This window comes from Mesoplodon mirus (genome assembly GCF_964341445.2).
Source record: "Mesoplodon mirus genome assembly, chromosome: 3".
Lineage (NCBI taxonomy): Eukaryota > Metazoa > Chordata > Mammalia > Artiodactyla > Ziphiidae > Mesoplodon > Mesoplodon mirus.
In genome coordinates this window covers 48970099-48984446 of record NC_138978.1, presented here as the reverse complement: position 1 = coordinate 48984446, position 14348 = coordinate 48970099, and the positions used below count along the sequence as shown (strand labels likewise).

The following is a 14348-nucleotide window of genomic DNA, read 5'->3' as shown; positions in this document are numbered from 1 at the left end:
ACCATAAAGGGTCTGAATCCCACCTTACCACACCCTGCCTGGCTTGTTCATGTACCATGAAAGCCAGGCATGTAGCACACAGGACGCCCCTGTGGATCCCCTGAGCATGACACAGATTCTCCTCTGTTCCTACTGTTTAGCCATACCTCCTCCTGATGGCCAGGGTCAATCACCTCTGCCAGGACAGGGATTCCTCTCCTTGCTGATGATCTTTAGGTCAAGGAGTTCAGAATAATCGGGCAGCAGCCATATTTGAAGTTCATTGTAACACTTCCTGTGTCCCCGATGGAAATGTGACCCCATTTGGGACCTCTAGACCCTAAGAGCAGGACTAAGAAGTTCTACTTGAAGGGGAAGGGGGGAGGGTGTCACTTTGGGTGAAGTAGTTCCCTGCAGCCAAAGTCAGTTCCCAGGGAGGCATGCTGTTGTGAGCTGTTGGCAGCCAAAATTCCCAGAAGCTGAGGGATGAGTGCATTGGTCCTGGAGAGGACATCTCAGTGAAGCACCATCACAGTATCCACTGCAACATCTGAGATTCATTCTCCTTCCCAGAAAATGGGAATAACAATGGCTTATTGGCAAGGGTATTGGTGAGGAAATAATACTGTATATGTTAAAAATACCAGATTGTACTCAACAGATGTAGTTTCTATCCCCTTTGTGTCAAGAGCTCCATGAGTGATGTTTCCCTTTTTGCCTTGGCCAGTGAGGAGCTTATAGCTTTATCTGGTACTCAGTCCCAGCAGATGTATCATTCTTTTTTAAATTATTTATTTATTTATTTATTTATTTTGCGGTATGCGGGCCTCTCACTGTTGTGGCCTCTCCCATTGGGGAGCACAGGCTCCGGACGCGCAGGCTCAGCGGCCATGGCTCACGGGCCCAGCCGCTCTGCGGCATGTGGGATCTTTCCAGACCGGGGCACGAACCCGTGTCCCCTGCATCGGCAGGCGGGCTCTCAACCACTGCGCCGCCAGGAAAGCCCTGTATCATTCATTTTTATTCTCTTTTTATTTCCCTGGTCCTGCTTTCTTTTCTCTCTTGAATTAACCTCAAACACAATCCCTTTGTTGCAAGCTTTTTGAACTGGAATCATGTTTGCAAAGTGGCAGAGGATAAATAAATGCCTAGTAGAGAAACTTGCTGCTCTGAAGACAGTTCTTTCCCAAGAAGTAACAGTGCCTCACCTACAACACCGCCCCAGCACCTTGCTCAAACCTAGCCAAGCACTTTGCTACTGGGTCTTTGATTTGTTTTGGCATCTGCCAGCCAACTAGCACCTAGGCGTGGGAATCCCTTCACTTAGAGGGTGACTCACAGCTCTGACAAGCTGAAAAAAATTTTTTGAAATGGGGTGATTAGTGTTATCAGGCACTTCCATCGCTAAAGTCACTGCTGGTAATCTCTATTCCCACTCTCTTTCCAGAAGGAACCCTCCATTCACCCGCAGATGGCTCACTTAGCAGTCCCGTGCTGCTCTCGGAATTGACCTATGTAGAGAATAGAATGGGGCATATGTGGCCCAGATGTTGTGACTGAGCTGGGTCCTCCCATCCAGGCTATCCATTGGGTTTGAACCCAGCCCCAAGGCATTTGGGGGACTCCGTCCTGGAGTCTGTAGGCTCCAGGTGTGCCTGGCCTTGTTTTCTGCCATGACATCCTTTCACTGTCTCCCAGGATAATTCTTGTAAGCAAACGCCTCCGTCTCTTCCCTACCTCCGTAGGAGGCCTCGGAGTGCCAGTGGGGTGCCACACCTACTATTCTTGTTTCCATGTCACTATACAAGATGAACCACATTCATGAATAACACCTCCCTGGAACTCGCATCAGAAGACACCCTTTTGCTAAAGGACTTCACATGTTCCATTGCTCCTGGCTCCTGGCTCTCCCCACCGCTCTCCCACTATTTGTGGTTCTATGTCAAGTTCAAGAGCTTGGGATGTCCTGGATGAGCCTGGGTATTTAGCCTCCCAGAGCAGGGGTTTTGCTCCTATAACTTGCTTCCTCTTGCAATCACATCGTTGCCTAGCAAGAGTGAGCACCTGAGCTTGTTCAGGGAAGACTTATGGGCTAGGGCTCAACTTCTAAATTTTGGGTGATGATGCCAAGAAAATGGCTGGAGTCAGGATACCCAGGTTCCAGTCCTCACCCTGCCTCCTGCCCGCTGGGTCACCTGGTAAATCACTCCTTCTCTCCAAACCCAGCTTCCTTCCCCGGAAATGGGTGAAATAACACCCACTTTTAGAACAGCTGTGACAGTCAATGAGCTAACATTTAGAAAACGAATATCATCTAATAGTTCCTGATCACACAGCAGGCCAGGTACTTGGCTAAGCACTTATAGCTATTATCTCATTTAATCCTCCAACAAACCTAAAGAGTTGGTGTGACAACTTCTATTTTACAGACGAAGAACCCCAGGCTTACAGAAGGTCAATGACACAGCAGTAAGGGGCAGAACGAGGCCTCACACTTAGGCCTCTCTGACCCCAAAGTTAGAGCTCTTAACCACATAAGACCAGCCTTTACTCCCAGCACAGCACATATTTCATATATCTTTACTCCATTTTTTTTTTTTTGGCATATCCTGTGTCCTAAGAGAGAAGTGGAAATGGTATTCACTGAGCATGTACTATATGTGAAGTGCTTTATATACTTTACCCTAAATCTCACCCCAAAAGGATGGTATCCTGACCCCCATTCTCCAAATGAGGAAACAGAGACTCAGAGAGGTCAAGTAGTTTGCCCAAGGCCACACAGAGAAGAAGGGGTGGAGCTGAGGTTGAACCAGATCTATTGTGGGACTCCACGTGGTGTTCCTCCATCACATCCCACTATCTCTCAAGTAGGGGCTGTCTACAAGGCTGGTTACCTATGGGAATACAGCCTCTTTCTCTGAACCCACCACATACTGTCCCCTCATGCTTCTAGGGGCCTAAAACACCTCTTCCTGGGGCAAAACCGTTGTCTTCCCCCAGGGCCCCAAGAAGAAACTTTTAGACAGGCCTCTGAAGAAGGTGGATGGTGACTAGGGTCACACAGGGCAGTAGGTGGCTGCCTCAGAACCTTTCCCTACAGCGGATTACTGGGAGGGGCAGTCTTTTGGCCCTGGGAGGGTCTCACTGGTCAGGAGGGGCACTGGGCAGAGGAAGACAGTGACTCAGGAGCCAGCTGAAGGCATTAGAAACAAATTGCTGACTTTCCAGTTTTGCTGTCAGCTGCCCCAGTGCCTAGTCCTGTTTATAATGGTAATTGGGGGTGGGGGGGATGTGTGTAGGCAGCTATCTGAGGGTTGAAGCTGAAGGCTTAAAGTTAGACTTCCTAAACCCACATCAACCTAGGAAACATTTACAGGAAAGAATGCCACAGATGGTTTTGTGTGTGTGTGTGTTTGTGTGAGAGAGAGAGAGAGAGAGAAAGAGAGAGAGGGAGGGAGAGGGAGGCCGGCAGCAGCTGCGAGGCAGAACAGGGAGAGAGGGAGAGAGAGAATGAGAGAGACTGAGCAAAAGAGATAGACAAAGACAGAAAAAGAGAGAGAGAAGCAGAAGTTAAAAGAAACACAACAGTAGCTGGGCCAAGAGAGGACAGAGAGAGGAGGAAAAGATAAGCAGCAAGGGAGAGAGAGAGAGAGGGAAAAAAAGAAGACATATAAAAAGATAATTCATTTGACAAATGTTTGCTGAGCACCTACTACGTGCCAGGTGCTGCCTTAGGCATTGTGGATGCAACAATGGACAAAACAAAAAACCCTGTCCTCGTGGGTCTCTCTAGTGGGAGAAATAGAGAAACCCAGAGAGACAGGTAAGAACCCAGAGAAGCCCACAGAAAGACCAAGAGGCAACTGTATGGAGAGACCCAGAGACCGAAGAGGCACAGAGGATAGGAGTGCAGAGATGGAGAGAGCAGTGGAGCGCCAGACAGACACAGAGCAGAGGGACGTGAAGGTGTAGGCTGGGAGTGCGGGTGGACGGACAGCATGCCAAGGGTGGAGAGGGCACAGCCCAGTGGACAGTGCCGAGAAGCCTTTCTCGTGCTAGCCTGCTCTGGGCTCCCCCTCCCCATTCCCAGTGTGCTTGGGGACAGGTCCCCAGCCCTCAGTGAGCAGGAAGCAGATCTTGGGTTCCAGTGACATCAGCCTTGGAGACTGTGGGCTGCTCTAGGGTCAGGATCCCAAGACTGACCCTGAGATGCCCAACAAGCACGTGTGAACTTCAGGTACTATCTTCTCATTATACAGATGGATGGGTGAACTGAGGCCCAGGCTAAAGAGGCAGGAGGGCTGCTGGGCTTCCTGGGTTGGGGGCAGTGCCAGACAAAGGACAGAGTGCTGACCTGGGAGCCAGGGCTCCGTTTTTGAGTCTGGCTCTGCCCGTGATGCCTGGCTCTCCTCCTCACAGAGCGGTGGAGGGTGGGCTGCTACCGCCATGGAGTCTATGAATCATGTGAGAGTAAGTTTTGGAAGAGACCCGCTTTTGAAAGCCGGGACTTTGACAGTTGCTGATGTCTGTTTCCGTGGAAACGGAGCTCAGAATGGGAGAATGAGCTGGAGAGCTCTGCTCTGAGTGTCCCAGATAGCTGGGGAAGAGGGCAGCCACCACACCCTCCTTCATCTGTGGGCTCTGGAGTCCTCAGCGCCCCAGGGGCTGACCCCACGGGAGGGATGCCTCCCAGGGACATTGACTGAACGCTCACTGGGTGCCCCGGCCCAGAGCCATGAATGACTCGGATGAGGAAAGCCTCTGGTCTACACAACACTCACCCTCAAGATGGACGTATTCTGTCTGAGCACAGATCCTTCGTTCACTCAACACACATGTAAGCTAGGTCCTGGGCAGCACAGAGGTGAACAGGACACAGTCCTTGGCTCCCTTCAGGGTCCATGGGTGCCTATGCTGGGTCCCAAGTTCTCACAAAGGCTCTCACAAAGTCAATGCAGAAGGTGCCGAAGCTCCCCGGTGCCCCTTCCTTGCACCATGCCACCCCCTCAAACTCCCGAACCAGCTGTGGCACTCTGACCTGTTAGCTGTCCTAGGCATCATGCTGCTCCCTTGCCTGGAATCCCTTTACCACTGCTGGGCTACCTAGCAAACTCCTACTCAACCTTCAAAGCCCCAGCTCCAAGCTTAGCTCCTCTGCAAAGCCCCCTCCACTAGACGGTAAGTACCTCGAGGGCCCAGTCCCAGTCTCCTCATCTCATTCCCAGAGAGGTTCCCATCTGTGTTGGCTGCTACCGTACCATCTTCTTAGGGACTTTGCTCTAACGTCATCCTGGACCTCCACTCAGGACCTCTGGCCTCTCCCTCTCTACTCCATCCTTCCAATCAGCATTTACACAGGTCTAGTCTCTCCTGTCTTCAATCCAAACACAGCAAAGCTCCTTACCCCGAGGTGCTGGTCTGTCTCTTACCCCCTCACAACCAAACTTCTTGAAAGAGTAGTCTGCACTGATTGTCTCCGCTCCCACATGTCCATCGCCATGATCTGGCTTCTGCCCCCATCGCTCCCCTAAAACTGCTCTCACCAGCCCACCATGCCCTCTACAGAGCGCTGTCTGAAAGCCATGTTCATGCACTCTGCTACTCAACCACTGTCAGGCATTCAACATCCTCCCTGCAGCACTGTCTTCCCTGGCACCCCTCCCCAGGCTTCTTCCCCACTGGCCCCTCTGGACAGGCCTCCTCAGCCTCCTTTACCAGCTCCTCTTTCATCAGACCTGCTGGTGCTCCTCAGAGCTCCATCTCCAGCTTCTCCCTGAGAGCACTTGTCCACTCCCATTGGGGTCCAAGGAAGGCCACCTCTTCCAGGCCACTGTCCCTGACCCCCCCAGACCAGCTGAGCTCCACTGCAATATGTAAAATGCCTGTATCCTCCATCGTGACACTTGTCATGTTGTATCATAAGTACCAGTGGAGTTGTCTGTTGCCCCCATAGGCTGCAAAGTCCCGGGGATCACGTCTACCCCTGGTGCCCAGGACACTGGTAAGCGACAGGCTGCAGAGCGAGACAGGAGCCAGATCATGAAGGACCTTGAACTTTTTTTTTTTTTTTTTTTTGCGGTACGCAGGCCTCTCACTGTTGTGGCCTCTCCCGTTGCGGAGCACAGGCTCCGGACGCACAGGCTCAGCGGCCATGGCTCACAGGCCCAGCCACTCCGTGGCATGTGGGATCCTCCCGGACCGGGGCACGAACCCGTGTCCCCTGCATCGGCAGGCGGACTCTCAACCACTGCGCCACCAGGGAAGCCCTAGGACCTTGAACTTTTTTACTGAGGACCTTGGGCTTCATCCTGCATGAGATGAAGAGTTTTAAGAGAAAGAGTTTTAAGCACTGAGGAGTTTTAAGCAGGAGCGTGCCATGGCCACATCTGTGCCTTAAACGCATCTGTCTGGCTGTCAAGGAGAGGGCGGATGGTTGGGGGAGAGTCTGAAGGCAGGGAGATCCACTGGGGGCTGTAATCCAGGGCTGGACTGCAGTGATGACAGTGCAGGGAGGGGCTGGAGGGAGTGGACAGAACACGGGGTGCTTATTAGATACAGCTGACCAACCCTGGTATTGGCTGGGGGTGAGGAAGAAAAGGAGCAGAGATCCACTCAGGTTTCTGGCCCAGGTAACTGGCTAGGTGCTGGTGTGGTGTACAGAAATAGGCGCTGAACAGGAATCAGATAGGGAGAAAGAAGGAGTGCAGTTCTGGATACTTGGATTTTGAGGCACCTGAGGAACATCCAGGTGGGAATGCCTTGTAACTACACAGACATGGTGCTGAGAAAAAGCTCTGGGACAGGTTCAAGAGTCATCGTCATGGAGGTCAGGTGTGGTCCATGCCATGTGCATGGCTGAACTTGCCCAGCGAGAAAGAGGTCAAGGACAGAGCCTGAGAGATGCTCATTTGCAGTAGAGTGTTTCTGTTTAGCAAACATCCATTCCCTTTCTGTGGGAGGCATACTCTTCCCTTCCCTACTGAGGCTGAGGTTGGCCATGTGACTTGGGAGGAGATGTGATGCTTGCATGGGTGGGCTTGGCCCCTGGTGCTCTTTTCACCCACTCCAAAAGAAACATGCCAGGCAGCCTCTGTCCCTCAGCCTGGGTCCGGGCAGGGGAGACCCACGGAGCAGGTTCAAACTGCACCCTGAAGCAGAGCCATCCAGTTGACTGCGGACCTGTGAGTGAGAAATAAACGGCTTTTATTATAAGCCACTGAGGTAAGGGGGCTCTTTGTTATGTAACATTGGATTAGCAATAGCCTGACTAATAAAATTTTAAGAGGAGGCTGGAGAAAAAAGAATCCTTCAGAGGATAACAGGAGCAACAGTCAGAGGGGAAGGAAGGAAATCAGGAGAGAGCTGCATTCCTGAAACTGTGGTAGGAGCGGGTTTCAGGAGCATGGGGACTGCTGATGCTCCGAGGTCTGCACTGTTTGCACCACGCCAGTCTTCCTCCTGACAGGTTATGCTTGGATCACCTTAGCTACTCTTCCAGGCCTGAATCTAAATTCCAGATGTTGATGACTCTCAGAACTACATCTTCGGGGCAGGCTGCTCTCCGGGGCTCCAGGCTCATTACCTACCTGTCTCCTGGATGTCTCCATCTGGACATCCAATGGGCTTTTCAAACTCATCACATCCAAGACTGCCCTCTTCACACTCCCCACCCACAGACCTGCTCCCCCACCTGGATTCCCTGACTGGCAAGCCCCGTCACCTACGTCAGAAGCATAGGAGTCATTTTCAGCACCCTCACATCCTGTCAGCTACGGAGCCCAGGAGACTCCCATCCATCAGCTTCTCTCCACCTCACTGGCCCAGCACCCCTCACCGCAGCTGCTGCTGGGTCCCTCACTGCATTCCACACTTGGCTCTTCCACAATGGCCCCCTGAGGGCTCTTTCTGAAGCAGAAATAGGTCACACCCTGGTTAAAGCCCCTGCCGGCAGGACAAAGACCAAACTTCTTAGCATGACACCCAAGGCCCTGAATGGTCCAGCGTCAGCTGAATGAATTAATGAATGCCGTCCCTTCTGTCCGAAACACATCCTACACCTGCCCCCCACTGCTTAACTCCCACTCAAACTTGGCCCCCTCCAGCTTTCTCTGACCACCTCCCACTTCATCTCCCCCCAACACACACATACACACACTGGGCTAGTTTAAATGCCTCCCACCATTTTTTTTTTTTTTTTTGCCTGCGTTGGGTCTTCGCAGCTGCTCGCGGGCTTTCTCTAGTTGCGGGGAGCGGGGGCTACTCTTCGTTGTGGTGCCCAGGCTTCTCACTGCAGTGGCTTCTCGTTGCGGAGCACGGGCCCTAGGTGCGCAGCCTCCAGTAGCTGCGGTGCGTGGGCTCAGTAGTTGTGGCGTGCGGGCTTTGCTGCTCCGCAGCATGTGGGATCTTCCCCGACTAGGGATTGAACCCATGTCACTGCAGGCGGATTCTTAACCACTGCGCCACCAGGGAAGTCCCGCCCCCCACCCTTTTTGGTGCCCCTTTTGAGGCCTCATGATATCTTGTATTGGACCCCTCTTGTGCCCTGCCTCATAGCTCTCAGCCCAGTTCTTTTTCCTCTCTCTTTTTTTCATTGTGGTAAATATACATAACATAGTATTTGCCAATTTTAACCATTTTAAGTGTACAGTTTAGTGGCATTAAGTATATTCATATTGCGTAATCATCATCACCAGAAATTTTTCATCTTCCCCAAATAAAACTCTGTACCCATAAGACAATAACTCCCCATCCCTTCTCCGTCAACCCTGGCAACCACAGTTCTAGTTTCCACGTTTATGATTTTGACTACTATAGGCACCTCATATGAGTGAATTCATACATTTGTCCTTTTGTGTCTGCTTACTTCACACAGCATGATGTCTTCAAGGTTCATCCATGTTGTAGCATGTGTAAGATTTTGTATTATTTTTTCAAGGCTGAATAATATTCCATTGATTGGATATACCACATTTTGTTTTTCTGCTCAGCTGTTGGTGGACACTTGAGTTGTTTCCGTCTTTTAGCTACTGTGAATAATGCTGCTATGATCACTGGTGTAAAAATGTCTGTTTGAGTCCTGCTTTCAACTCTTTTGGGTATATATCTAGAGGTGGAATTGGTGGGTCACATGGTAATTCTATGTGCAATTTTTTGAGGAATCACCATACTGTTTTCCATAGTGGCTGCACAGTTTTACATTCCCACCAACAGTGCCCAAGGGTTCCCATTTCTCTGCATGCTTGCCAACACTTGTTATTTTCTTTTTCTTCCTTCTATAAGAGGCATCATGACGGGTGTGAAAGTGGTCAGCCCATTTTGACTCCAGCCATTGCCTCGCTTGCTGAAGTATTACCCCACAGTACCTCCCCTCAGCTGTGGGAAAGAGCTCTTGTTTTCTGCTCCAGGGATTCTCTGATACCATGGCAAGAGACATCTGCTGAACGGCTGGGCATTCTGCTCCTGCCACGAGGACTAGCTATCAATAACTCCACCTGGCAGCCTCCTCTCTGCTGCAGAGACTTCCCTTCCCAGCCTGGAACATTCTCCCTTTGGTGGTTCACTCTCACATAGCCTTTAGAATTCAAACGTCACCTCCACAGAGAAGGCCTCCCTGACTACTACCCCTTCCCCCATGGGATCATCCTATACTTGGCACAGTTTGTCAGAACGTGTTTACCTGTGTGCCTATGGAATTAACCCTGTCTTTCCCACTGGGCTGTAAGCTCCAGGAGGAGACCACGATCATCTTATTCACTACTGTATTCTCAGCATCTACCACGATGCCCAGACCATGCCAGATGTTCAGAAAGCCTTTGTTGGGTTTCCCTGGTGGCGCAGTGGTTGAGAGTCCACCTGCCGATGCAGGGGACACGGGTTCGTGCCCCGGTCCGGGAAGATCCCACATGCCGCAGAGCAGCTGGGCCCGTGAGCCATGGCCGCTGAGCCTGCGCGTCCGGAGCCTGTGCTCCGCAACGGGAGAGGCCACAACAGTGAGAGGCCCGCGTACCGCAAAAAAAAAAAAAAAAAAAAAAAAAAAAAGAAAGCCTTTTTTAAGTGAATTATTTTATTCAACATTTAACACATTTTTATTGAGAACCTGTTCTAAAAGTGGGGATAAAACTCCCATGCATAGTGCTTAAATTCTAATGAGGGAAATAGGTAAGAAAAAAATAAACAAACCTATGTCAGGTGGTAATGGTTGCTATGGAGAAAAATAGAACAGGATAAGGAGTGGGGACAGGAGCCATTCCACAGAGGTGCGTTAGGGAGGGTTCCAGTGATGTTTGATCAAGGACCTAGAGGCAGTAAAGGAATGAGGGAAGCCTTGATCTGGGGGAAAGTGTCCCAGGCAAAGGGAATAGCAGGAGCAAAGGTATGGCAGGTGAGTGAAAACAGAGGCATGCTGGTCCAAGGCAGGGTGGAGGAGGCAGGGAGGAACCCTGTCACGGGACTGGATAGACTTTTACTTTCAGAAATAAAACCACAAAACAACACAATCTAATTCAATCTTTTTTTAAATTAATTTATTTTTGGCTGCGTTGGGTCTTTGCTGCTGCGCGTGGGCTCTCTCTAGTTGCAGCGAGCAGGGGCTACTCTTCGTTGCGGTGCGCGGGCTTCTCATTGCGGTGGCTTCTCTCGTTGAGGAGCAAGGGCTCTAGGCGCGCAGGCTTCAGTAGTTGTGGCTCATGGGCTCTAGAGCTCAGGCACAGTAGTTGTGGCACACGGGCTTAGTTGCTCTGTGGCATGTGGGATCTTCCCGGACCAGGGATCGAACCCATGTCCCCTGCATTGGCAGGCAGATTCCCAACCACTGCACCACCAGGGAAGGGAAGCCCTCTAATTCAATCTTAAAGTCTGGCATGCTGAGCAAGGAATGTTCTTATTCTTTGTAGGAGTTCCTTCTTTACACTGTCAGGTACCAGGGCTCTGCCCTTTGGTGTGATTTCAGCCACCAAGTCATCAACATTAACGTGTTCTAGTCCTTTTCCTTTAATTACCTCTTTACAGTGTGCCTTCAACTGATCCTTCCAGTCACATTCAATTAATTTAGCTCTCAGCAACTCTTTGAGGCGTTCTCTTTCTCCGGTTTCTATCAACTTTTGGTTAATCGCTGCTCTCATCTGCTCATCTTTGTTCATCTTACTAACCACCATCACCGCGGGCGAGGGCCGTCCCTTCCCAGTGACAAAATGACCCTTGTGCTGACGACCGTCACCTACCACACTCTTCAGCTGCCTGGACCTAGACCCTCCGTGGAGCCTTCTCCTTGTGTTCACTAGAATGAACTCCAGGCTGGGGCACTCTGGACAGGAGGTGAGGGAGGTGTAGCAGGAACCGGGGAAGGGGCGGAGCGTCAGCGTCCTCACCCCAGCCATCCCTGGCACCATCTTGCTTTGTATATTTTTGTACTTCCCAGTGTCCCTGGCTCGGGGCTCAGCACATAGTAGGTACTTTCTAGACAGAACTAAACCCATCCAAGAAATTGCCTAAAACCCATTTTGCTACAAGGTGGCTCAGGACATCAGAAGGCATCCTCAGAAGATGTAAAAACACATTTGATTTTAAACTTAAAGCCTCTTCCTTCTTCCTGAGAACCTCTCTGTTTGCTGGCTCTGCTATGCTAATAACATCAGGAGTAATCATCTTTTTCGAGTTACAAAATGTTACCCCAATTACTACCTCCTCAGAGCCTCCACACAACCTTCACAGTAGTGACTCTCCATTGTCCAGAGGTGTCAGAACCGTGGGCTCGGCCAACACGGACGGACAGCCCAGCAAATGATTCCCCATCAGTTCCCTCATTTAACATCCTCATTTCACAGACAGACTCAGAGAGAGAATATCATCTGCCCAAGGTCCACCAGCGGGGCCCTGAGCCAGGCTGAAGCCAAGTCTCCAGGCCCTGGATTTTGCACTCCTCCCATGGAAGCCCCCAGTGCCCTTGAGGAAACTTCTGCTAAAACTGGGGCTGACCAGCCTGGGCCTGAGCCTCTCTGGGCAGAATTACCCAAGGAATTGACCCGAGGTGCCTCCTTAAAATCCCAGGACCCCGTGGGCAGGAAGGGGATGGGCTGCATGCTCAGCATCCATTTGAACGTCCCTGGGCATGGTGTGGAGGACAGTGGGGCAGCCCCCAGACTCCCAGCAGCTGTGGGGAACACAGAAACAGAGCTGCAAGCCAGGGAGAGGAAAAGGGATCCTCTGGCATTCTTGGCAAGCACAACCTCCTGGGTTGAGCCCATGGACCTGAAGCCTCATTCCTTTAAGTGCCACCTTCTGGAGGCCTGGCCCCCACCAACCTGATCCCAGAGCCCAGGATTTCTGCCCCCCAGTTTCTGGCACCTGAGTGAACGAGTGGTCATCTTAGCCTAAGCTTGTAATTCACCTCTCCTTCCCCTCTTCCACCCCACCTGCCTGTCCCTCCACATTCTGGTCACTCAGTTACTCACTTGTTCTGTTCCTTTCACCACTGTTGCTGTACACTGAAGGTCCACAGGTGAATGATGATCATTCCCTGACCCGGAGGAGAGGCGCTCACATTCCTTTGGGGGAAATGCACACAGGACCACACCCATGCACAGAGGCCAACAGCAATAGGTCATGGTCAGGGAGAGGCAGAGGGGCCACCAGGGGATTTCTAGCCCAGACCAGGAGCCCAGAGATGGCTTCCTGGGAAGGCTTTCCCAGGCTGGATTTTAGAATATTAGAAGTCTGTCACAGGAAGAGCCTTTAGGGCAGAGGATTTCACACCAGTGTAAGCAACATGGCGTAAGGATTTCTGCCCAGATTATTTCCCAGTGCCTAGAACAGTGCTTGGTACATAGTAGATGCTCAATAAACATGTCCTGAAAGAAAAAAAAGGAAGGGAAGGAAAGAGGGAAGAAGGGAGGGAGGGAGGAATAGAGAGAGAGAGGGAGAGGAAGAAAGAATGAGTATAGGGTGGATGTGTAAAATAGCTTGGTGTATTCTGGGAACTGAAAGTACAGTAGTTGCAAGCTGCTATAGTTTAGGCTGTGGGGCTGAGCTGGGGGTGTGGCCTTATCTAATCTTATTGTTGTTGGTGTGCATTTCTTATTTCCTTACCCGTCCCAGAGCTACTTTGGGGATGAGCTCACTTTTTCCTTTCTTGTTCCCAGTAGCTCCTGGTGCGTACATGGAGTGCTAACTGCACACAGGTACTGAACCTGTGCTGGGTGCTGGAGACACAGAGATGACTCAGAGTTAGTTCCTGCCCTCCCAGCCCCCAACCACCTCTGGCTGGGGAGACAGACAGTAAACAAATGGCCACAACAATGGGCAGAATGAATGGAGAGCTATTCTGGAGGTTCAAGCAAAATGAGACCAAGCAGAGGGTTAGAGGGATGGGTTTTACTCCAGGAGTGAAAAGCCCGGAGGTTTTTATGGAGGAGGCATTGGAGAGGATGCAAGCCTTAAAGAATGAGCAAAGGAGGGGGCTGGGGTGGGAGGCACTCCGGGCCAGAAGATGTGGGGTGGGGTGGGGAAGGTGGGAATTGGGGGGGTCCAGTGGGGAAAGATAGCCTGGGGGAATGGATGGGGGACTTGGGGTAAGTGAAGAGAGAGTGATTGCGCCCAAATTTCCCAGGTCTGCCTGCCTATCAAGTGAGTCCTTTGGCTTCTCCAGAGAAAGTGCCATTCTGGGGTAGGGTGTTTGCTTCTGATCTGACCGCATTTTGGATCACTGTGCTATCAACTGCACACCTAGTTGGGGCTGCTCAGTGGTCCTACTTCCTGGGAACCCATCAGCTCCCCTCTCTCCAGCAGGCTGGGAGGTTATGGCACCCTCCCTTCTCGCTCTGCCTGGGCCCTCCCACTATCTCTTTTAGGTCCACCATGAACCTACCAACATTCTGTGTCAAGCCCCAGCAAAGGGAAGACCACAAGGACAGAGAGCCTGGCACAAGTTCCCCAAATGCATGCCACACCTGCTCTGAAAGGAGGTGCTCGTCCTTTTTTCAGGGTGGGGTGTGGGGAAAGAAAACTATAGAAAGGAAATCTTAGCATCATAGAACATCAGACTCTCAAGAGATATTAAAGATCCCCCTTCCCATTTGACAGGTGAGGAAAATGATGCACAAACAGATATACCTGTGTTGCAGCCCTAACTCTGACACAGCATGGCCAACTTGGTCGAGCTGTGATGCAGTAGGGCCAGAGAAGGGCAGTGTTTTCCTTGAGCTGGGACCTAACCCACACTCACGACACTCATAATTTGTGGGCCTTGCAGACCCAAGATGAGTCAGGCTTCTTGTGAGTCAGGCTGTTGACAAGCCATTCCTGGCCATTCCTAGCCCATCAAAAACAGAAGTCCAGGGGAAGGGTATGAGCAGGCCAATTTAATTAGTGTGGGC

The 14348-nt window shown here is 51.2% G+C and overlaps 1 protein-coding gene across 1 annotated transcript; it reads right to left on the bottom strand.

Moving 5' to 3' along the window:
* Positions 1-10826: 10826 nt before the first annotated feature.
* LOC309801109 (transcription and mRNA export factor ENY2-like) lies at positions 10827-11328 on the bottom strand (the record flags this gene model as incomplete). Its single annotated transcript, XM_082615559.1, has 1 exon — positions 10827-11328. Exon 1 carries the CDS (start codon positions 11130-11132, stop codon positions 10827-10829), a length of 306 nt encoding a protein of 101 aa, XP_082471685.1. The 5' UTR covers positions 11133-11328.
* Between the last annotated feature and the right edge of the window lie 3020 nt (positions 11329-14348).